This window comes from Perca flavescens, chromosome 6 (genome assembly GCF_004354835.1).
Source record: "Perca flavescens isolate YP-PL-M2 chromosome 6, PFLA_1.0, whole genome shotgun sequence".
NCBI lineage: Eukaryota > Metazoa > Chordata > Actinopteri > Perciformes > Percidae > Perca > Perca flavescens.
In genome coordinates this window covers 11,217,457-11,242,990 of record NC_041336.1, presented here as the reverse complement: position 1 = coordinate 11,242,990, position 25,534 = coordinate 11,217,457, and the positions used below count along the sequence as shown (strand labels likewise).

The 25,534-nt window shown below is 40.0% G+C and overlaps 1 protein-coding gene and 1 long non-coding RNA gene across 2 annotated transcripts; both read right to left on the bottom strand.

Moving 5' to 3' along the window:
- Positions 1-2,776: 2,776 nt before the first annotated feature.
- Positions 2,777-6,253, bottom strand: LOC114556691 (uncharacterized). Its single transcript, XR_003692733.1, has 2 exons — positions 6,178-6,253; positions 2,777-4,042 (listed from the first exon to the last, which is right to left on the bottom strand). It is a non-coding gene; the product is annotated as an uncharacterized LOC114556691 (long non-coding RNA).
- A 23-nt stretch (positions 6,254-6,276) lies between these two features.
- Positions 6,277-24,883, bottom strand: phf1 (PHD finger protein 1; the record flags this gene model as incomplete). The annotated part of the gene is made up of 15 exons (XM_028579882.1): positions 24,675-24,883; positions 23,914-23,992; positions 23,653-23,734; positions 22,828-22,914; positions 21,804-21,898; positions 21,132-21,280; positions 20,424-20,519; positions 16,099-16,167; positions 15,658-15,781; positions 14,359-14,426; positions 13,730-13,861; positions 11,210-11,288; positions 9,589-9,704; positions 7,996-8,082; positions 6,277-6,574 (listed from the first exon to the last, which is right to left on the bottom strand). Coding segments are annotated over exons 2-15 (1,560 nt in total), but the record flags the coding sequence as incomplete, so codon positions are not given.
- Positions 24,884-25,534: the final 651 nt, after the last annotated feature.

Genomic DNA, 25,534 nt, shown 5'->3' with positions numbered 1-25,534 from the left:
AAAAGCAAGGTGCTCCACTGATAAAATAAAAATAATAAAACAAAATTACCCTAGTTTACTTAATTTCAATTAAAATCCTAATCTAACACACCTGTCACTTGTCATATAGTAGGAAAAGTACAGGTGTTACTAATAACATTATGGATCTGTATTATTAAAGTGCCCATGTATGACAGTGAGCCAGACCAATACAAGGAGCCTGAAACCAAAGCAGCTCAATATAATTCATTGTTATTCACACCTGTGTTTTTCTACTATGAAGTATCAAACTGTTATTTATTTGTTAAAAATGCTTATTGACATTCAGATGACAACCACAGGACCAAAGAAGTGACTTTTCTCACAAATGTTTACTTAGCCATACTTTAAACACGCTTTTGACACAAAAAGACACAGATATAGCCTATCAATTGTTATTGCTTCTACTTTTTGGAAATACAACACGTCACATGATTGTCACAGACATGTAGCTAGTAGGGCCTATTCATCTTTGGAGTCATTACTTAGCGTTTCCATTCATCTTGAAATCTAATTATAACTGGCACAAACACAAAATAAACATCTGTCTTTCATTTTTGGCAGCAGTAGTACATTTTCTGCCAAAAAAAGTAGTTAATCTTTCCTACAGGACACATTTGGCTGGGATGTAATTTGTCATCCCCATCAGACTAATTTAGAGGGATTCTCACCAACATTGTTTGATTACCACCTACAGTGGAAGTGATCAATGACAAATGAAAAACAGCTCAGCCTAAGTCTACTTCTGCTTGAAAGGGGAAAAGCTCACCCACTTCTTAAAGATGATAGTTATGCACATTAGCCTATGAAAATAGCATCTTCAAATCGTTTTTGGAGCCTTTAATAGATTAGATAGTTCAGCCTAATGACCTCGGAACCCTCTACCTCTAAAAACTGAATACATGTAAAATTAAGATGAAAGCTGTGAGGAAAATTTTAAGGTGTTGTTTCTCTTTAAAAAAAAAAAAACTCTTATACCTAGCATTAACCCTTGTATTGTCGTCCCGTCAACCTTGAAAAAAAACCTTTTTTTGACGTTTTTGATGCTGTTTGTTTTTGCTTTTTCCAACGTTTTAAATTGTTACATTTTTCTTCTACACATTTTCAGCGCTTATTTCTACGTCCCATATTTTCTGATATAAAACAAAAATTGAAAACGGGTCAATGTGACCCGAAGTCAAGGGTTAAGATCATCCATAAAAAAAACTCAAATTAAAGTAGGCTACTTGAGGGTTTTTAAGAATCCCTCAAACTGTGGAGATAAACAATTAAATCCCTCTTATAAACATGAATCCATTAATTTATCCATTAATTAACCTCAAATTTGCATCGTATGCCTAATTGGAAAACAAAATAAGGTACTTCAATTTCAACTTTATTGATATTGTCCCCGAGAGGCAATTTGTAAGACAATAGGACACACAGCACAACAAAAGGAAATCCACATCAAGTGGGACACTGAACAATAAGCACATGGAATACAATCCATAATTAAGGTGGCAGTTTTTCCCCATTATAAAGTGCTAGTGCAATAAAATCTACAGGTAGTCTACAAATTAAGGTGTAGGCTAGTAACCTGTAATGTTACTTTGTGGCCTACATTTTCAGGGGTCTATCTAAAAATACTTTAATCAATTTTTAAATTAAGGGGAAAGTTCCAAGATTAAGGCTATAGGCTATTAACTGAAAGCAGATGATCCATTAAAAGGCCAGGTTAACTGGATAATTTGTAGCCTAATATGCAGAGTCAGATTAAAACTGATAATGTAAAGTTTGCACCCTGGCAGATCAACACAAACAACAAGAGGCAGAACTTAGAAGATAAGAAAGAAACAAAAACAAACAAACAAACAAACAAACAAACAAAGAAGCTCAGACTGAAGCTGCAGAAACTTCATCTTCATCAGAGAACCAAAGTTTACAGACTGAAACCTGTTGACAGTGACAAACTGAACAGAGTCTACTCTTCTCTGTGTGAGATTCAGGTCATATCAGAGTCATGGGAGTTAAACTGGTAGATTAACTGCTCCCCTCTCTGAAGGTTGTGTGTTCAAATTGCATTTTCCTTCCGTCAACCCTCAGAGGACTGTTTCTTTCATAACGATGTCTCTTGAATGAACCTAACCAACTGAACCAGGATCAGTCTGTTTCATAAAGACAAACGTTCTCAGAGTGACACATGTTTGGTTCTTCTTTAAGGATGAAGAGTAAAAGCATTTTATCAACTTAGTGAAGTGACTCTTATCTCAGCTGAAAAGTATCAGGGCTGCTGATGGATGTCACACTTATGTTTTGGGAACGCTTAATTTGGATATAAAGAGAAAGATGCTGTGGATTTCCTCCAACAGGACAACTGATGTCTGAAGTTGTGTGACAAAAATTAACTAAACTCAAGCTGTATACTTCCATAGCTTTTTCTGAACTGTTTGACTGCATCTGCAAATAAAACTGGCTCAGGTGTCATTATGCAACCTATAGCATGCATGGAAAGTACACGTGACAACAAGAGGCACCAGAATCAGTTCCATTCGCTGATGAAGACAAGGGGATGTGGTCGAAAGCTCAGAAAAAAACTAGTAAGTTATTGTGTATTTTGATTATTCTCTGCTTACCCCACAACTACAAGAATTTCCTCTAGTCCCAGTTGGTTTGTGCTTGGCTAGGTGGATAAACACTGAAAGAAAGTGGACTGTGTATGACAGCTATATCAAATTATTAATTACCTGTATGTACTAATAGATTAAAAAAACACATTGCATGAGGTGAATTTTTGTTTTTTTTATTATTCATGTTACATATTAGGTGTCAACGTAGAGTATACATGTACAAATGTAATTTTTCCAAAAATACATCAAACTGAACTTGGACTTGACTACTAATCAGAAAAGAGAAGACTACCTCTCCCAAAATAAATGATGTTCCTCAATGTTGATGTCTTTATTTCCCCCTTTTTTAGTTTTAAACAAATCGGGTCGAGTTCCACCTCGAGTACAACCTATAACAAGCACTTGACGGGTATAGACATACCATAGAAAACACACAAATACATTCATCACCATCGCCTAGAAAGGTTCAACACACCCCTTCCTAATAAACTACAGTCAAATAGTCACGGAGGAGGATGAAAATTGCAATCAACGTAATTTTACTTGCCTGAAATGTACGCAGGAGATAATTCAAACAGAGAGGTCGGTATTTAAATAAAATCTGAGAGTTTTGCATTGGTGTGATTACAACAGTATAAATGGTGTATTTGTCTTTTGCTTTTTGAACTAAACCTGTAATACAGTCTTTCCTGAAAGATAAAACTGACAAATGTATACGTTGTGTAAGTTTTATCGAACAGATTGCTGAAATAAACCTCTGTATAAAATATAAACTCTGTAATCTGCACCACAGTATTCTAGATTCATGTAACCTGTTGGCACAAAGATAAACTCCAGCTTCAGCACCTCACTCGTCTCTATAAGCACATCTGAGTAGAAGTCAGACCTTGACTTATGAATGCCATGTTGTACCTTCTAAATGATAGACTGTTATTATAGACCCTGGAAGAAACTATGGGTTTAAGTTAGGATTCGGGCCTATCAGTGTCTTCTTTGCCTGTACTGTTACTTTGAACGCAAGGATTGAACTCCCTATGACATTGAAACCTAACCTGGACCTGAAGTGGACCTTTAGCTGATCTTCATGACATGTAACACCCATAAAAAAAAGACTAAAAAAAAGGAATCAAAATCATTTCCATCCTTATAACTTCAAACAGACATTTCAACATGTATATTTCTTTTTTGTTGTTTGTTTGGAATGTACAGTAACATCACAGTCTTGTTCTGATTTAAAAAAAAAAAAAAAACTTGACAACATTATAACTGGTCTTTGTTTCCCCATGTAGTTGTGTCTGTCAACTGATAAAGAGCCATCCTCTTGTTTAGTAGCAATATGGCCTCGTTCATCTATCTGTCGTCTGATTGGTTGTCTCAGGTCGGCAGACCAATCGGCAGGTACACAACCCGTATAGGCACTATGCAACCACATCAAAAAAATAAAATAAAGTTATTCGATCATAGCAATATATTGTGAATATATAATTCTATCTATAAAACAAAAGCCCTCTTGTGGCTCCTATTACTAATACGTACAGTAGTCTAAATGTAAATTATGTATGACAAAATCTAACATAACAAATAAGTAACCCCGTAATAACGTGTATACAATCTCTTATTAACATACTGCAATGAGAAAAAATATATAAAAACCTCCAGATAATTTTTGATAAAGCCAGACAAGCTGGCGTTAGAGCAGAAGACAGGGCTCAACCACTAATGTCATAGTGCCCTTAAGCAAGGCATTAAACTACCATCTGTGTGGCCAAAAATACTGTACAAGACCGGCTGTACTGCTCCGTCTCATCCTGGCCAATAAAAGGTTACTGCTTTTTTCTTTTTTTCATGAGCAGCTAGCAGCCACCACCCAGCTGTCATCATACCTCACTGGTGACGGAACATTCATCATTGTTTATTTTCTGGGCTAATTAACTCACTGAACTCCACGTGAACATTAACATTATCAGTTGATGAATGAGCAATTATAAAAGTGGCGGCTGATGGAAGTGTGGTGTTGGCTGCTGTCTGTTGAACATGCTCATCCCTTGGATATTTGGATTTGTTTTATTACAAGTCATTTTGTTATCTTTGAAAAAAAAAAAGTTACATCTTAAACTTTCTCTGTATTTAAAGTACCTACTAAGCATTGATTTGGTGATTTGAGTCAGATCATTCAGACGTCTAGACAAAATTTGGTTTGAAAAGTGAAAACATTTTTTACAACCAAGCTACAGATAATCATTGTTTGGACAGTATTTAAATGTTTATAGTTAAATGAAAAGTAGGGTCTAACTATACACATTCAAATATAATAATTAAAAATGCTGGAAAGCGACCAAGAAACATTCACTTGTTCACAAAATGTAGCTAATTTGTAACCTTGACTTCCCCATTCAAATATGTTTTGTGCTACAAGCCACATTGGGTTATACCTATATAAATTATTTTAATTAAAAAATGTTTTCCTGTTTTTTAAAACAGTATGGCAATGTTATTCATATCAAATTAATTTATATTTATTTTTAACGAAATGGTTACACACATGGGAGAATACACTTATTCACTTTCTTGCCGAGAGTTAGGTGAGAAGATCCATACCACTTTCAAGTATTTCGGTTAAATATGAAGATAAGGCCAGGAGGCCCTTAGCTTAGCATAGCATAACATAAATACTAGAAGCAGGGAAAACAGTTTGGACTATTTCTTGGCCGGCCACAGTGACTTCCTATTAACCTACCACAGTTAATTAGTGAGCTTTGGAAGTGCTGAAAGGCAGATGTTTTACCATTGGACAGAGCCAGGCTAGCTGTTTCCCCCTGCCTCCGGTCTGTATGCTAAGCTAAACGTCTCCTGGCTGTATCTTCATATTTATCACACAGACATGAGAGTGGTATCAATTGTTTAATCCAACTCTCAGCAAGAAAGCGAAAAGGCATGTGTCCCAAAATGTCAAACTATTCTTTTAAATTAGCAGCATGCTGTCTAAATGGCTGGCGGTAGAGGTTTACTGTTTGATTTATGGAAGATTAAATTGCATAGCAACACATTTTGCGCACTTATTCTTTCTCTACTGAAAAAGCAGTAATCTTTTGTTTCTTTATTTCTTGTACTTCACTGTTGCTTACCTACAGTGCTGTATATCAAGATACCGGTACAATTAAAGACATGCTCTTCTTGTTTTCCAAAGATTTACAAATCATCCAAAGGTTTAAATATCTTCCCTTATCACCGTTAAACATGATAAATGCAAAGGCATATTCCAAAGTTAACAGTACAAATATCAGAGAAACACTAGCAAAGAGGGACATTTAGTAACGAGTAGTGAGTTATAATGATGTAGAATAGAGGTGATACTATAAGAGCAACCTGGATTTGCAACGTGTAGAGAATTGTTTTTGTCCTTTTTTCTTTCTTTTTTTTTTGTACTTTAAACACTGCCACATATTACATACACAGTATTCCTGTGGCAACTGCAAAACAGTCATTGCGTCTCATGTTTACTCTCTTTGTGTCAGTACAAATTCACGTTCTCCCACTCTACAAGGTACTGCACCTTTCCGTCTGGCGTGACGCGTCTCGCCAAGATCCTCACTGCCTCCCCTCCTCCCCAGCTCCTGGCCACTGTCCCGTCCCCACCTCCAACTACCGCCCCCCCTCCTCCTCCTCCTCCTCCACCGCCAGCCCCACCTCCTCCGCCTCCTCCACCTACGCCACCCCCTCCGCCCATACCGGCCTGGTATGGGGGCATATCACGTAGGATGAGGGGCTCCAGCTGCTTCTGCCCCGGCTGGTGTTGGTGGCTGTGTTGGTGGCTGTGTTGGTGGTTGTGTTGGTGGTTGTGTTGGTGGTTGTGTTGGTGCTGGTGGGAGTGGTGGTGGTGCTGATGGTTGCCATTGGAGTTGAGGGGGTATGGGAAGCAAGGTGGCGCTACTCTGTAGGTGTCCTCAACGCTAGGAGAAGAGATAGAGAAGCACAGGAGTCAGGAACATCGACCAAATCATCTAGGTGTGGTTCACCATCTCAAACATACAGCAAGGGTTTGCTATAGAGCTGGGCAATATGTCGATATTATATATTGAGACTAGATATCGTCTTACATTTTGGATATCGTAATATGGCATAAGTGTTGTTTTTTCCTGGTTTTGAAGGCTGCATTACAGTAGAGTGATGTCATTTTCTGAAATTACCAGACTGTTGTAACTGTTCTATTATTTACCTTTACCCACTTAGTCATTATATCCAAATTACTGATGATTATTTATCAAAAATCTCATTGTGTAAATATTTTCTGAAAGCACCAATAGTCAACCCTACAATATCGTTTCGGTATTGATATTGAGGTATTTGGTCAAAAATATCGTGATATTTGATTTTCTCCATATCACCCAGCCCTAGTTTGCTACAAATACACTGTTGTATAACTAACATTGAAACGTGTACACAGCCTTAACCAGGGTGTGATTTGTTATTTATCACCTTCAATTTTCAATGGAAAATAATCTCAAAATGAAATAGCACAACGTGGTGTCTTTCAAGCCGTAGAGCAGAGTTCAATTTACGGCTAAATACAATCAGCAACTGCAGCTGCAGGGATATGTAGACCAGGAAGGGAAATCCCCCATCCCCCCGGAAAATCACACCCTGGCCTTAACAATTTGTCATTACAATCAACATAAAGTAGATTTAATACACCGCATGGAAAAATAACATAAAGCTGCTCTAATCAATATTTTTTATATAAACAATAGATCTGATGACTATGTGTAAAGTGAAAGTCTGCTGGATGTGTCAATAAGCAAATGTTTGTGAACATCAACTGTATAAGGTGATAATATGCCAATGTTGTGTGTACACTGCCCCCAAGCGCCCCCAAAAAATCAATCTGCATTGATTTAAACTAAACTAAACTAATTCAATCACAAAAGATCCACTCCAAATTTGAGTTACATTCCAGAATACCATTTAGCAGCATTTTGACAGTTCATATGAAAACAAACAAAAACAAACATCACAAAAAAACTGAAAAAGAGCCAAGGAGGCCGAAATCTGAGGCAAAAAGTGATAAATGATTTAATGTGTCAAAACAAATGAAAACTTTTACAACATATTTTGAAACATAGAATAATCAATGCTGAAATGTGTTTAATGCTTAATTTTTACAACCAAGGATATTTTAGCTAATGTGGAAAAAACGTGTAAATCAGCTGTTAATCTGCCAAAATGTCCTTAGTTCTCATTCTGTGTATGGTGAAAAGTGAAAAAGAGCTACGCTCAAAGGTGAGGCAACTGAAGGTCCAGTTGTTGTGAATATAATACTGATATAAATGTCCAGAAGGAGTTAGTACAAAAGAGCATGAGAGATGAGTAAAACCTGTTGAAGTGATGGAGACTCCTGGAGAGTGCATTATTCCCGTTGTACGTGGTGTGGTACAGGGCATACATCCGCTTGGGAGGAGAGCTGGGGACCAAATGCACAACAGTGGAAGACAATTGATCTAAAATAAATCCAGCTGTCTTTAAAAACAGTAGAAAAGACTATTACTTAAAGTGCTCATATTATGCTCATTTTCAGGTTCATAATTGAATTTAGAGGTTGTACCAGGATAGGTTTACATGGTTTTATTTTCAAAACCACTACAGTATATCTTTGTTGTACTGCACATTTCTGCAGCTCCTCTTTTCACCCTGTGTGTTGAGCTCTCTGTTTTAGCTACAGAGTGAGACACCTCACTTCTGTTCCATATTTGTTGGGAGTCGCACATGCGCAGTAGCTAGGTAAAGGACTACTAGCCAGTCAGAAGCAGAGTATGAAGGCGTGTCACGCTAGCAGCTAGGCGAGCATTATAACGTGTGTTACAAAGTGACGCACGTTTGTCACGGAAGTAAAGGCTGGACTACAACAGAGCTGTTTGGAGCAGTTGGTGAACAGTGTTTTCTGTTGGAGATGGTAAGTCCCTTTGGGGTGGACTTTGGGCTTTTTCACTTTGTAAACCTATAACGTGCACAAAAAAGATATACAACACAATAAAAGAAAGGGAAAAATCCAAAAAGCATAATATGAGCACTTTAATTAAAGGTACAGTTACCACCCCCAAATAAAATAAATAAATATATATATATATATATATATATATATATATATATATATATATATATATATATATATGTAAAAATCAGAATAAGCTTTATTTGCCAGGTATGAGAACACATACGAGGAATTTTGCTTTGAATTATACAATGCTCACAATGTGCTTACTTATACAAAACAAACAACAAAAACAAACAATATATACACACTATAAACAGAAACAATATAGACAGGTTGAGGCAGTAGTGCAGTGAAGAGTGCAAAAGTGTGCAGGAGTCAATTATTTTTATTATAAATTATTATTATTTTAATTATGGAGCATAGTGCAAAGGATGCTGGAATAAATAAGTATTATATTACAATATGAGCAGTATGAACAGCTCTGAAATAGAGAATGACGAATAAATAATAAGTAATAAGTGGAACCAGTAAACAGGTCCTGATTAGATACAGTGTTGCTGGGTTATTGCACAGGAATTGAACCTGACACTGGGAGTCAGAAGTCAGCTGTTCATCAGAGTGATGGATAAAGAGATATGTTCTGCTGTTACCCCAAAACTACGTACAGTAAGCGAAAAGAATAACGTTTGTTTTGGTCAAAAGTGAGATAGTGTATAGTGTCTCATAGTAGTCTGTGAGCACTCTGTTGATCTGTTGTGGCAGCAAAGTCAAGGTCAAGAGACAACATTTTCCCCAGCATGAACAAAATACTAAAGTCAGTAAACAGTCACTACTACAGTACTCATCACATACCTCACGTCCCTGCATGTGTTACTTGTAATACGGGCGACCTGACCCTTTAACTCTTCTCACACCCAACAATAATGCATCAGTACAGAAACCAAAATGGTAAAACCTCATGTAAAACCCCCTAACCTCAAACTAAGCTCCTCCTCTGACTTCCTGGAGTTGTAAAGGCTGGCCCCTCCCATGTAGCCATGGCAACATGGCAGCAGCTCAATGGGGTTGGCAGCAACTGGGGGTGGACAAGCCTGGGCACAGGAGACACACACACACACACACACACACACACACACACACACACACACACACAACACACACACACACACACACACACAGGTCAGCTTGTGGCTGGATGCCAACATCATCACAGGAGTCAATCGAGCTCTGATACCTCCGTGCTCAGACATGCACAAAGTTAATTCTGCATATGGAACATTCAGTTCTGTGAGACATATGTCTAGAAAAAGGCTTGCAAACTTAAAATCAGAATGAAAACATTTAAAAAAAACGGACTTAGTATATAGAATATATAGATTTTGTTTATTTTTTAGAGTTTGAAGTCCATGTTCCTGCATTGCCTGAGGGAAGATATGGACAGATATGTATATACATCCACACCAATATCACAGCCACACAGCCAGAGGATGTTAAATGTATCACCTCCATAGCACATCCCATGGAGCTGGCTGGTTAGTGAGGCAGCACTCCTGACACACAGACTCACGACCCATGAAAAGTAAAAACACCAGAGCATCATCAGAGCAATCAATCACTGGAAATGTCATCCGTAGGGACGCCACCTAAAGGTTGTTCCATTTGTCATCGCTAGACTGTGACATTTGGCACCACACTTGGACCATTATCATTCCCTTCTCCAGCATTGCTATTAGGATGGGAGATTATTATTCAGTGGCCTTAGTCGACGTCTGTGCCTTTAAATGGATGTGCTCTGTCAAAGCTGCACTGCCAAGGTGCCAGCGCCACCTGGCCAAACTGTAATCGACTGCAAAGTGCACTTGGAAGTGATCCCAGGCTACACATATCAGCATTCCTTCCCATCTCACTTTCCCCCACGACAACAAACCTGCTCCTCCAAGACAGACGGAGATTAGCATCAATCAGAGGGGCACAATGGGGCCTGGATGTGCCAGAGTGAAAACAAGTGCTCTGTGGAGAGCATTGTTCCAGGATCACTGTGTGCACATACACGGATCAGAGTGTTGTGTGGGAGGACACAGTACGATGAGCATTCACCGTTAAGAATGCTGTGTAAAAATAGTAACTGCCACATGTGATGTTGCCTGTTTCATTGTGATCCGCTGGGAATTGGGTTTGATGATCATGATAAATGTGGTGCTGAACTGCAGCTGTTGATGAAATACACGAGCGGGTTTTTGTGCAGCCAAGTTTGTATTTGAATCATACATTTGAACTGAGCCAAACACACACAACACGTCATCTCTCACACTATACCATTACTCTAACAAAAGCCTCTAAAGCATCAGCAGGCATTAAAGTACAGCAAAGAGGAGAAGGAAAATACTGAGGCACCGAGCTGCACTGGGTGTTAAAAAAAAAACAGACTGATGCAGACTGCGAAATGAACCTTCATCACGGCGTCTGACTGACAGGTTATTTGGGTCGCAGAAAGCTGTTTACCTGGACCACTTAAAAAAAAGAGAAATAAATAATCAGAGAGGTTTTGTAGCCCAGACCTCCCTCCTCACCCCGAGCTCGAGACAGAGGCACTGACCTGTGTCTCCATGATGCGACGCTTTGATTTGCGTGACTCTGGCCCCCCCACTCTCCTCTGGCAGGGTAGTGACAACGGGCTGAAGTGAACAAAAACACACATAAATTAAAAAACCAGCATAAACACGCACATGCAGTCCAAATGTGCAATGTTTAGTTTATTTAGTGTGTCTCCATAAAAGCCTGCTGAGAGGTGTGAAATACAGAAGATGAGAGCAGTGAGATGATAAACTGAAATATTTTGATTTATTATATTAGCCAAAACATCATCAGCAGGGAGGCTGAAAACCATGGAAGAATAAAACACTCAACACCTTCATTTCACTCATTCCCTATCTTCTTCTTCTGCTTGAAAATGAACTTGTGTCCTGCAGCTTGTCTCCTGAAAGCAAGACTTGAGGTCTAAAGCCCCAAAGTGGACTCTAGAGGCTGAAATGTCCATTACAACCCACAGTTTGAAAATGTGGAATGGAATGAACAACATGCTCTTCATTTTTGCTCTAATTTGAGCTGTACAGGTAGTAGGAGTTTAAATGTATATTTTGTCCTGTCGGCCGCGCTAAAGCAAAGACCACAGAGGCATTAATATCAAAAGGGTTTATCCTCGTAGTAGCATAAATGTGTTTAGCAAATTGAATGGTGATCGGAGCGCTTTGGTGGGCCTGCCACAATTACCAAAATGTCACCAGTTTGATTCTAGCCAGGGACCTTTGTTGCATGTCATACCATTCCTTCTGCCTTTTCACTGTCAAATGTCCAATGAATGCAAAAATACCAAAAAATGACCTTAAAAGAAACTGCATGGCAATCTTACCACTTGATTAATCAGATATCTTGTGTATAAAGTTGACGTTTTGGCCTAATGGTGACACCAAAGATAAGGCGATGTATGACATGGAAAGGGTTACCCTTCTGGAGAGCATTCATGTTCTCAGTAAATCTTGTTACAATCTGCCCTTTAGAATATTTCTTGTGTGCAAGTGGGAATCTTGGAGTGTTGGTTCAGCCTCTGCAGGCTGTGAATATCCATTATGATTCCTTGAGTTTTATTAATTATCATTTGTACATTTTTCTGTATGCACTGTGTTCAAAACTGTCTTCTCTCTGTGCTACGATATTGAGATACTGTCAGAGGCCCATGGAGAGGTTTTGTTTACTGTGACAGGTGCAGGTACATTCCTGGAGCTAGGCTTGGGACCATTTATGGAAATCTGTCTTTCAACTGATTAAACATATATGACAGCCTGTCATTGTTGAAGAAGACAGTATCTCTGAATGACCATTATGGAAAAGCTATATATATATATATATATATATATATATATATATATATATATATATATATATATATATATGAAGTTGTATGGACACATGCAAAAGCTTGTGATTGGTTATTGAGCATGGTTATTGTAAAGACACCTTTTCATTGGTTTAGAAAAATAATCATTTGGCTGCTTTTCCAATGAGCAATAAGTATAAAATCATTATGTATCTCTGTGTCTGATTGGGTGAGACCTTGTTACTACTCCTCGGCAACTTCCCTGTGATTAATTACATAAAACATTTGCAATATTCACCTTTGACCATCTCTGTGTTTCTCTGTGCATTATGTTCGATTCCTGGAGAGGTCAGAAAGTCTCCATAACACCAGCTTATTTAAAGAAAATCCTGACATTAGTTTTGGAACTCCATTTAGTCTGGATCATACAGTAAAAGACGGTGTTGGTCGAGATTGAAATGTTGACCTGGTATGTCAGGGATTCATTTAAATCTGTGATTCTCAAAGTAGGAGATAGGTTTGTGTAAGCAGTGTGACATTGCCTATTGCATTCTTTACTACTTGTTGCCAGTTAGGTGGAGAAAGTATACTTGTAGACAGAGGATTTTTTTTTGGAAAAGGGATAAACTAATATTTGTTGCCTCTGATGAAGCCATCTAGACACTGTCCATTTGGGACGATGCAAACTGACTTCACTCTAGTCAAACAGAACATCTCCTGTCAGGAAGAGGGGGGAAGCCTAAAGTGTCTCTTGCTGACTACAGGAGACTTGCAGCGTGGAGCTATTTAGATGAGCAAAGGGAACTAGAAGATAAATTACCGAAAATATGAATATATTACATGTAAGAAAATGTGTTTTTCAGACACTCAAATAATATGATTTTTGTTCCCTGTAAGACTACTCCACTGCAAATTATTCCGGTGTAATTCAGGCAAATCTGAAAATTATCTAAAATGAAAAGTGTGTTTATGAAAGGCTACAGTACATGCACACACACACACACACACACACACACACACACACACACACACACTTACGGATGTACAAATGAAAAAACACAGGGGGTCTTAATGCTCTTTTATGAGAATATTAAGACACTGATACTTTTGCTGGCATATGAAAATTGCAGCCCTTTGATTCACAAGTTAATTGTTCGTGCGTAATGACTATATGCCCTGTGGGGAACCCAGAGCTGTTATTGAGATAAGAGCTGAAAAGAGAGACGCTGTCCTTACTCTGACCTTCTCCTGTGCGTGATGCTGATAGGGGGGTCGGTGATGAGCGGCGACGAATCGGACGTCAGTGGAGGCGGAGCTCGAACCTGAAGCCCAAAAAGACACTTCTTCTTCTTGATCTCCTTTCCAGAGACAAACCTGGGGCAACAGCAAAGAAACACCTTGTACAGTCTAGTGTTGGTTCTTAAAATATGTCATCACCAAATGTGTGTGTGTGTTTTTCCCCCATTACTCCTCTTTGATGCTAATAATGGATTCAACGCTGTGTAACAAAATGTACTTATTCTCCTGATGCAAAAGTAGACTCATGAACATTACAGTGACTGTGTAATTAAGTATACATAATTAGAAGTTGTGAAGTTCAATGAAAACCCACTGAAAGCCATTAGACCTCTAGATTTAATACCAACAACTTGCGTCCATTTTCTAACAAGACAAAATAAGCACCAAAAAGTGTTCAATTTCATCCGGTCTAATTGGCAGTTACATTTAATTCAAAGTCACACATTTCATCTTACTCAACATCCCAAACTACGGAGCACTAAGAAGACCCCTCTATTCATGGCGAGCGGCTACTCATTAATCCAGTCATGTGTGGTCGGTGTTTATTCTTCTCATCATATGCGATGACATACCTGTCCTTGTGAGAGTTGAGAGCGTTGAGGAGATTGTGACAGCGGTCTTGCCTTGGCGTGTCAGAGAGCTAGTGGACAGACAGGAATGAAAAAACAAAAACCAAAGCTGTGTTTACACGGTGGACTCAGACAGAAAACCTTTAATGCATAGAATAATTTCCTTTTGCAGTGGCTGACAGCAATCATTTTGATATGGGAAAGTACGGCATGGCTTAAAAAAATAGGAGAAAAAAAAAACTGCTGCCATCTGATGACAGGACAAACAATTTCAAAACGTCTCTACAAAACAGCTTAAAGAAGAACCCAAACCCTCAGATAGATGTACAGGAAATGCTCAGGTAATTCCCCCTGGTGTGTCCCTCTGTCACCTCTACTTCTATCTTCCTGTTTATTCTCTGTGGAATTGGTGATATCACAACTTTGTGCATTAGCACTCTAGTTTGAGGATGTGTCAAAACTCATTTATGTCTGCAATCGCCAGGGGGTAGCCTACATGGTGAGATTGTGGAGTAGCTCAGCTAATTTGAAAAAATAGAAAACTATATGTATATATACTGTAGGGGTACAGCAGCCAAAAAGGTTAAGAACCAGTACCAGCGACCCGCTGACTGTGGATTCTCAAACCAAAAAGATCCTTCTATACAAGTTTCTGTTATTATTCCAGCTTTAATAAACCACCTTAAAGGAATACGCCACCGTTTGTTGAAATAGGCCTTATCACGCTCTACCCTGGCTGTAGATAGGTGGGCCTATCTACAGCGATAGATAGGCATAGACAGGCATAGATAGGCATTTTTTAGACAAAAAATAGCATTTTTTGTCTCAGTGCAAGTAATTAGGTTGTTTTTTTGTCTTTTGTTGGCTCACTTTTACTCACAACATGCTAACCGGCAACATAGGATTTCATTCACTACGCTAAGCTAACTAGCGGTGGCTCTGCCGGTGTTGCACCGGACTAAAACAATGCATGCACAAAAAATGCGTTGGCCCACCTATCTATAGCTAGGGGAGACCGTGATAAGCCCTATTTCAACAAACAGGGGCGTATCCCTTTAAATGAGAGAAGTTGTTTGTCTTCTGTCCTAACTGACCTGAACTAGATCATAAAAACATACAATGTCATATGCAGTTCTTCAACTTAGTGGTGTTTCTCTTTAAGCTGACGTAGAGGTCATACTTATTTTCCTTTACATGTTTTACTTTAATGGCGGCTAATAGGCTTTAAGTCTCCAATGCTAAAAAGGCTGGCAGCATTTCACATTATTTCATCATGGTGCTTAAACGGGGAAATATCAATACCGCTCCTAGGAGCAACGACTCCCAATTCTCATTGGTGAAGGACAGGATTTCATGGTCAAAATCAAAGTATTTCCTCTTGCAGCACAGTGAGAGATGGTAGAGCACTAAATGAGCCAAATCCATCCTGCATTTAAAAAAAGAAGATTATAAGAAACAGGTAAAATACAAAAACATTATACTGGAAAACATTTTTACATATTTGAAAATATATAGTATATATACCACATTTTTATTACAATACGGTTATATTATTGGCAAGTAGCACTGACTAATACAAGTACAAGTGTTGGAATGTGCTAAAAAGAAAATACTTTAAAAATGTGATTGACGAATTGAGTTTTAACTCCTGATGTTATTTATATTGCTCTTAAATAACCACTGTGTAAAAATGTAGTGTTTGTGCTGAAAACTTGTCAGTAAAGGTTGAACTGTTAACATCACCAGGTCATGGGTAGCCTTTGGATGGTCTCTGGTCCCTTTGTACATACTGAGCACTGGAACTGATAAAACCTAAAAAGACACGTGGAAAGAAAATGAAATTAGCATGTGACTGAAATATTATTTATCCTGTAAAAAAAAAAAAAAGGTGTATTTTTCTTCTCTTTGATGAGTGTAATGTAGTTTTGAAAAAACAACTGTCATCTTTTATTTTGTCTTTGTCCTTTTTGCTGCTTGGTTCTTTCGGGGGAATGATTGTAAAGATTTACAAAGAATATGTGTACGCCATTTACTATCTAACTGGGACGTTTTGGGACAGATTGTGGCATGATTGCTGGGGACAAAGTGACGTTACACATGGCGATACACTGGTAAGAGCAAATGACGTTTAACAATGTATCCAGCTAACATAAAAAGCTCACGTTACTGTATTGGGTGAACTGTTATCTTCATTTAATATTTTATGTGGCGTTTTCTTTTTTGCAGGGTGCAAATGTTCCTTCCCGAGACCATTTAGCAGAGCCACCGTCGTGAACGGTTTAAAGAAATGCAAACAACCCAGAGCATTTTCTTTCTCCTGTCCTAGAATGTGTGTGGTGTAGCCAGACCTTTCTCCACAGCGCCGTGGAGAAAGGTCTGGCAATGTGAGACTAGGTATAGGGTAAGAGATATAAGTAAGTAAGTAGGTAAGTAAGTAGGTAAGTAAACACTTTATTTATATAGCTCTTTTAAAAACACTCAGTTTCAAAGTGCTTCACACACACACGTGCAATACATATGAAGAAATAAATAAAAATAAACATGAGTTACAAAATACAAATTAAATATAAAATACAGCATAAAAGGGGTGCAGCCCTTTACACAAAGGCTAATGTATAAAGGTGGGGTTTTAACAGTCCAGAGATTCAACAGACCTGACAGACTGAGGGAGAAGATCCCAAAGGGTTGGAGCTAAAATGGCAAAGGCTCGATCGCCATTGGTCTTATAGCTGGAGCGAGGAATGGATAAAAGACCAAGGTTTGAGGATCTGAGTGGGCGTGTAGTGGAGTGAGGAACCTTCTAAGGCGGTTACACACCAACCAGATGGCCGACCATCGGCAGAAAAGCCAGTCGGACTGATCGGTCTCCCCGAGTTGGTCCAAAAAGTGCCTCAGAACACACCGAAGAGACGAGACTTAATACGCCTCCATAACAGCAGGCGGCGCTAATCTGTATTGTTGTCCAAAAAATGAAAACCAGCAGCTGATTGGACGAACGCGTCTCATCGGTTTGTTTTTCTCCGGAAATTCAAAGCCAGACTGTCATGGCGGCTCGTTCAGAATACGATCTCATATTGTACTAAAATAGTTCACCGAAACGTGTTTCTGAAAACATTTTAAGCGAGAAATAAATGAAGACAGTTGCTGAATCTGTCTTCATTTCAGCTCAATAAAGGTCAGTTTAAAAGATTTTCGTCAGATTTTGAGAGACTCTAGTCACGCTCATTCCGCTCGCCATTTCCGGGTGAGTCCCAACTGCCCTGCCTCCGACTGAACATGTCAGGTCGGCCAAAATGAACGCCGACAGCCCCCCAGACGGACGACGGCGCGGAACACACCGAACAGACTCGAGTCACCGACCTCGCCAGACTGCCCAACGGAAGATTATCGGCCCAGTGTGTAGCTGCCTTTAGTCCAATTCCCCCCTCCTCCCCTTTGCCTTCCTTGCAGTCTACATATGTCTCTCTTCTCTACATATTTCATCATATAAATCAACCTGAACTGAAAATAAACAGACAGGTGTGTACGTTTTACTATAATAGCATTCTGTTCCGGGTGACCCTGAAACTCAGATAATACCACAACAACAACGCGTGCATCTGTCCTGCTATATGCATGTGTTGGCTGAAGGGCATTGGGAAAGATGAAGCGCAGGCACAGCATGACGGCAGCACATGCTTACTATTCCAACTGTGAACTCAGTCTTCACTCTTCCTCCATCACCTGCTCAGCAGATGTTGTACCAATCCGGCCTCACTCTCCCCGACTGTCAGTCTAAATCTAATTCCCCCCACCACCCCCACCCCCCCTCCCCAGACAGGTTTGGCAATAACAAGGTGTCAGGGTGGGTGTATAGAACCCAGTCGGCTAACACAGATGGTTAATGACAATAATGACTTAATGGATGGATACATTTTATTACACGCATGAGATGCAGCCTATCAAACTGCACTGCGATCAGCTTCTTGCATATCCTCCGACATCATATCCAAACAACTACCAGAGAGGTGATATGTCTGCTCTGCTGTGTGTCACTGTCCCTTTGCTCTGAGTGTGTGAGGAAGTCAGCGACCGCATTAACATGCACACTAATTATTTTTGCTTAAGCTAATTAAGGTAGTTCTCTGACAAGTGAAGCTGTCATGTAGACGTCTCCATCTGATTATCTTAATCAGACCGGAATCTACTGCTGAGATGAGTTGCATCTTAAATGTGCTGCTTTTCTCAGTTTTAATATTATTATAAAATTATTATAAAATGTGGAGGTTTTTAAATTTTGGTTGGACGAAACAAGCAATTTGAAGACGTCACCTCTGACTCTGAGAAATTGTGATGGGTGTTTTTGTTCACTATTTTCTGACATTTTATAGATTAGATAAGCAATCAATTAATCAAATACATTGTCAATCTAACCTGAATATTGTAATTAACAAAGTCAACATGTGGTGAGCAATAGACCAATAAAAAAAAAATCAATGCAAACCAGGTCAACCGAAAAGTAACATCTATCACATCAAAACACAATCCAAATATTAGAGCCTGACTGATATATTGGTAAAATATTCTCGTCTAATATTGAATTATAACAAACAAACTGTCCCGCAGGTTACATTTGTATGCCTTTCTCATCTCTTATTTTTTTTAATTTGTTATTATTAAATTCTTTAATTCAAGTTCAAATATTATATATAAAATATTTTCATTAAATTCCTATTTAAAATGATTATGATTTCACGTTCCCCTTCTATTTATGTATATATTTACTTTACTGTTACCATCATCTTTGGCAGTTTACTGTGTTGTTTAACTATCCTTGTTACAATTCTTAAATAACCAAAAGTGAGAAATTGGTGCCAAAAAATGTTTGTTCATGTTAAACGTTTGAGTAGAAAAGCCAATATCAGATTACTCTCAAATAGTCTAGCTCTACCAAATACCGTCTTAAAACTAGAGTTCTAGAGTTTTAGGGTGCATATGAACATACTAGATACATACCTAGGGCTGGGTACAATTCAATTCAATTCAATTTTATTCATAGTATCAAATCCTAACAAGAGTTATCTCAAGACACTTTACAGATAGAGTAGGTCTAGACCGCACTCTATAATTTACAAAGACCCAACAATTTCAGTAATTCCCCCAAGAGCAAGCAGTTAGTGCGACAGTGGCGAGGAAAAACTATTACATTACACTATTACAGAATTCAATACTTTTTAGGCTCCGAATTGCCTCTAAAGTTTTGAGAATCGAAAAATGCCTCGTCATTCAATACCCAATTTCAATACCTAAGGTATTAAAAAGTAAATCTCATCAGAGTCAGTGAGCCAATAAGCATGCAGCATGCTTCTACCAAGGTCTAATAATGTTTGTGATTGGTTGTCTAACGGTACACATCATAGAGACACGCAGGAAAATCTCTACGTTACGCACAGAGACGGTAGGAGGAGCTGAAAAATAAATAAAAAGATTTGAGCGATAATGTGTAATGTTGTAATTTCTTTTTGTTTTATAAAACTGGTATCGAAAAAAGTATCGTTTAGGAACCGTTAGCAAAGTCACGGTATTGGTATCGGTAGAGGTATCGAACATTTTTGAACGATACCCAACCCTGTACATACCTTTATATTTATTGTCATGACAAAATTATAATTCTGAATATTACAGGTGCAGTAGGTAAGACTTATAAAACTAACTTTCTGTCATATTTGCTGAAACTGACCCTATGTTCGAGTAGAACTACATGAAGCAGGTCATTTTGGCACCACCTACAGCCTGTAGTGCGATTTGCAAAAACCCACAGCTCCCTGTTCAGATGCACCAATCAGGGACAGGGGGGATGTCTAACTGCGTGTCAAACACTGCTCATGCACACGCATTCTCTCTCCCTTGTGGGTGGAGGGGCTTATGAGACCGTTTTGGACTTAAGCAGAAAGGGGAGAGGGACTGAGAAGTTGTTGATGTTCAAATTTGATGGCTAAGTCCTGGACCTTCGCAATCCTACCTACAGCACCTTTAAGAATCCAGAGCTTTTTACAGTAATGCTTTTTACATAATGCTCAGTAACGCACCTGTCTCCATACAGCAATGGTTTGGTTAGACATTGTGTGCAGGCCTCGTGGAACCACTGCCCACAGCTACCACACTGTAACATCTTCAGGTTCCACCTGCAGTCCAACAACACAAAAACATCAAGAGACTTTACACACATGAATGAATGGATGTGTCTAACATCTGTCAACAGACACATTTGTATGTATGCATAAATAATTGAGAGAAGACTGAAGGCTGATGACTGGAGCAGACAGTTCTCATTTTCTGAGCTGAAATGTGTCTTCAAGTGTAAAGTCCCACCGGATCCTACTACTCATAAAAATATGGCAGTTGGGAGTTAGTTTTATACTTTTTTATGTGCCAGTTGGGTGGCATTTAAAAAAATAAACAAGAGTGCAACATAAGCAAAGAAAAAAAGGACTGCAAATGCATTAGAAAGAGGGTTTGGTGCACCTTTTTTGGGGGATTGACAACTTACCTGACAGTATCTGAACTGATGCAGTGAACATCTCTCACATATAAAACCGAGAAAGTCAAAACAAACTCAAAAGAATCCTGCTAATACAGTTTGACACATGTCTGATATGCTGCATGCAATTGGCAAATAATCCACAAGATGACGTTGATTTAGGTGAGATCAAGTTTTTCAGAGAAAATGCCAAATGTTAACGAGCACACATGAACTGTACATTCAAACTTAAACTGGCCTCTGCAGTGTCACTCACTCTCCAGGTCCGGCACAGTAGCAGTAGCACTGTTGCTGATTGGTCAGATGCTGTGGGTCCCAGTCTAAAGACGACAGCTGGTAGGGAAGCCGGAGTTTCATAAATTGCATGAGCCGGGCAAAGCGTCCCCGTTTGAGCGCCCCGCCTCTCTGAAAACACAATTTTGGGAGAGAACTGATTGGCCGGTGACCGCTCAAATCACTGTCATGTCAAAGCAGCGAGGGAGACGGATCACATTCGATGGGGAGAGAGCAATACCTCTCGTTTCATTGTAGGTCAGCTGTGAGAGATAGCAGCGGAAGTCTGGACAATGAGCTATGGACATTGACCGATTGACAATTAACCGGGTGCTTTCTCATCTCATATCTACAGAACTGGAGCACGTGTGATTGATTGACTTTAAATGTACTTCTCTCAACTTCGGGCGTAGTTTTTCAGCTTCATAACTATTGATTCTTTATGATTTCTTGGACACAACGTAGAACATCTCACATTGAAGTCAATACTCAAGGAATTAGCGTGCTTTTGCTTCAAATAAACCCATTTTCTGCTTTACACAACAGTATAGTGGCAGCAAAAGCCTGATAATATTTGACTGGATTTCTCCCATATTATATACACACTGAATGTTTTTTTCCCCAGAGTGTGAGACGGAGAGATTAGCAGCCTGACCTTGGTTGCGACTGCAAAGACACATTGCCGACATATCCACGAATCGCTGTCAGCTTCCGGTTCGATGGTTGGCGTGTGGCACTCTGGATGATAACCTGTAATGGGAGGAGGAGGCAGAGCGTTTAATTCGTGTTTACGAGACAGACAGCCGGAGTGACAATAATGGGCAGAGCAGCTCCATGTTTAGTGCTCTGCTGGTTTATTTCAGCCGCATGCAACACATTTTACCATAGCATTTGCATCTAGGGAGCACGGATATGTTTGTCTTCTTTTTCCTCAAAAGAAACTGTCAGCGAACGTGTTGGTCTGACAGAGCCGCGAAGACATGAACTTCAGTATATTTCATTTCATCGTTCATACTTTAAAGTCCCCCTCCACTCAAAAATGTGTTTTATTTACAGTTACTTCACTTGGATGTTTAACCCTCACTTTGCAGAGTTTGACACCAGAAGGCTGTTTTCACATTCTCTGTTCTCGCTCACTAAATTTTCAGTTTAAGGAACTGTTGGAAGCCAATGCACAAACACTGAGAGTGGACTTTACAGTCAAGTAGGAGACATGTTGTGTCTTGTTTTGAAGTGGATATTTGCATATTCATATAGATTTTTCACTGGGGGAGAAGGAACAGATGTGGTTTTAAGAATGTTTGACGACGTAATTAATCTTTTCTGTGTAAAAACCGAATCAGACACAAATCAGTATTCAATGCAGAGTACTTACTTTTTTTAAATATGTTTGGAGGGGATTTTTAAATTAGCAAGCGGCCCAAGTGAAGACATCTAGTGACATTTACGTCTATGAATTAAGCCCCGTGTCTCTGGGCATCTCATTCATTTTCATTCTAGCCAGGATGCAGGTGTAACGATTCATATCTGTCATTTACGATAGATGGTTTTCTGTGTTGTTGTTTTGTTTTAAAACGGCAACGCTGTTATTTACCACACTGTGTCAAATCTTCAAGGTCAGTGCAAGAACGGGTGGAGAACCAGCGCTTGACGGCGTATGATGAGGCGTGCTTCCTTACCGTGGCGACATTTGAGACAATTTATGAGGGGTTCTTTAAGAGGCGGAGCGTCACAAATACAGCAAACTTCTTCCACTCCAGCAGCGACTGAGGCAAACAGAGGAAGCAAAGAGAGGGAGGGCAGGGGAGGAAGTATGTGAAAGAGGAAGACAGAGAGAGAGAGAGAGAAAGAGAGAGAGAGAGAAAGAGATAGAGAGAAAGAGAGAGAGAGCCGTCAAAGGCATTAATTTATGTATATTGATTCACATCCTTGCCACCTCATTGATTTCAGTGTCTCCTGCACCCTTTCAGATTTCACTTCATCTGACGGACGGATATTCAGCCTGGTCCTAACAAGCGTTCCCCCTGCGCTTGATGCTAGGTGAATTGGGGGCACCATTTCCCTCCAGAGTCATTAGTCTAATAAATTCATAAATAGACTCTAATATACCAATTACATCCCAACGTACCCCGATCAGAACACTCAGAGCACTCCGCATCATAACCTTGAACGTGACTGTAATTTCTTTTCCGGCATTTTTCTTGGCGCGCCAATTCAGAGATCCAGAGACAAAGGGAACAAGAAATTAAAAAAGTTTTAAGCTCACAAGGGGAAATAATGAGAAACGTATTCCTTCAGCTGCTCAGGCAAAGTTTCAGAGTGGAAACAGACACCTTTAGTTTGAGTTTAGCTGAACATCTGCGCGTTCAAAAAACTCGATCTACGAGCATTTTGTAACCTTAGAAACACAGAGCGCTCCCAACAGGAAGCTATTTAACTCTTCTAGCTGACCGGTGAGGGAGAAAAAAAAAAAAAAAAAAAAAAAAAAAAAGAGTTATTCTTACATGAGTGAATGTCCTTTCTCAGTACCCAGAACTCTGAGTTGTCCTCAAATCTCACCAGACAACATTGCTTGACTCCGTCTACCTGATAGGGAGATAGCAGGTGAGCAGGAATGATTGACAAAACTAAATGGAAGTCTTTTTCAAAAATCCAGGCAAACACACACACACTGACACACACTACACACACTACTCACACACACACACACACATACTCAAAAGTCTTTCTGCCACTCACACATACACACTCCAACATGCACTTACTCTTTTCACATTGCCGAGGTACAGTAGTCCATCACTCCATCGAGCCAACACATCATCTCCTTCACTTACTCCCCCCATCCTGAGGAGAGAGACAGAGAGGGGAGAGAGAGATAGAGAGAGCAGGGCTCATGTGAAATGGAAATCCGATTTATTCGCTGAATACTTTGCTGCCATTGCTGACAGAGGGGTTTATGGCCCCGGCATTTCGGCTGGCTCTCAGACAGGCGGGCTTCGGTGCAAAGGGGTTAAAATCCTCCTCCTTCTCCCCCCCCACCCCCCCCTCCTCCATCTCCTCCCCTCCCTCCTTTTAGATCAGAGCATAACGACAGCCTGTATCCTCCACAGTAAAAGATGAGAGTGAGTACACAACCAGAGAGCAAGACAAATGATTACAGCACACTTGAAAACGCACACACACACACACACACACACACACACACAAAAAAAAAACACTGCATGATGACTGCTGCAATACAGTTTGATTGAATGAGCAAAGATCACTGTGCAGCTAGTTGAAGCATCTGCTAGGCACTTTGCTGTTTTCTTCTTCTCTCCCAACATCTTAAAAACTTGAATAGATGCATGAAATGACTGTGCAGGCATTATATCTTGTGCAGGTTTTAGCATTTGTTCCAGTGCATGCACTCAAGTCAAGACAGACGCAGCAGGATACACAACATAGTGCATGTAGCCTTTTGTGAATCAAAAGGGAAATCAGGCAAATTGTACAGTAAGCTGTGCCGGTGAAGGGTAGCCTATACCTGTCAAGTCGAACTCCTTTAGTCGGGGTCACAGTGATTCCTGGCCAGGCTGGACATGAAATGCCCTCATCTGCTGTGGATCTCCGCTGCCCAATTACTGCCCGCTCGGATGCGCAGCCTGCGTGTTTGCAAAAAGTGGATGGTGTGCATGTATGTCCCTGTCTGTGCCAAGCGCCTGTGTGTGTGTGTGTGTGTGTGTGTGTGTGTGTGTGTGTCAGTCAAGCCGTCAGTGAGGAGGAGGAGGGGGGGGCGACTGGCTGTCCGTCCGTCTCTAGTTTGTCCGTCCTCCGCGATGCCGTTTCGTCATGTCCCCCGTCTCTTTTGCTCTCCTATCCCCCTCTCCGTCACCACCTATTGATGCTATTAAGGCGGGATTGTCAGAGCAGCACCGGAATCAAGCCGCCAGAGACGCCATCATCCCTGCCTCTCGCTCTCGACCGACTTGTTGTGACGCAGACATAAAACACCGAGATAGAGTGGGAGGGAGATACTGATTGAGGGGGATCCAGAGGTTGAAGGAGGAGGGGTCGGGGGGGTGGTCCACGGCGAGAGCACCTTTCCCGTCTGAGAGACTGACCCTAAACCGTTTTGACAAGGTGGGATTGTGATGTCTGGCAGCAGGAGTGAGGCATGGCGGTGCGCTGAAAGCCAGCGGAAGCAGCGCGCCAGCGACACGGGCCAATTAAGTGGCCAATTAATGCCTTTAGCCGCCTCATTAATTGGGCTCAAACAAGAGGAACCAGCCAAGTTTAGGAAATCCGTGGAGAAAGTTTTCAAACTGAGATGCCCGAGCAAGCAGCGGCGACCACTTTAACTTGTCTTTATCAATATTAATGATTTGCCTCTGTCTTACCAAACGT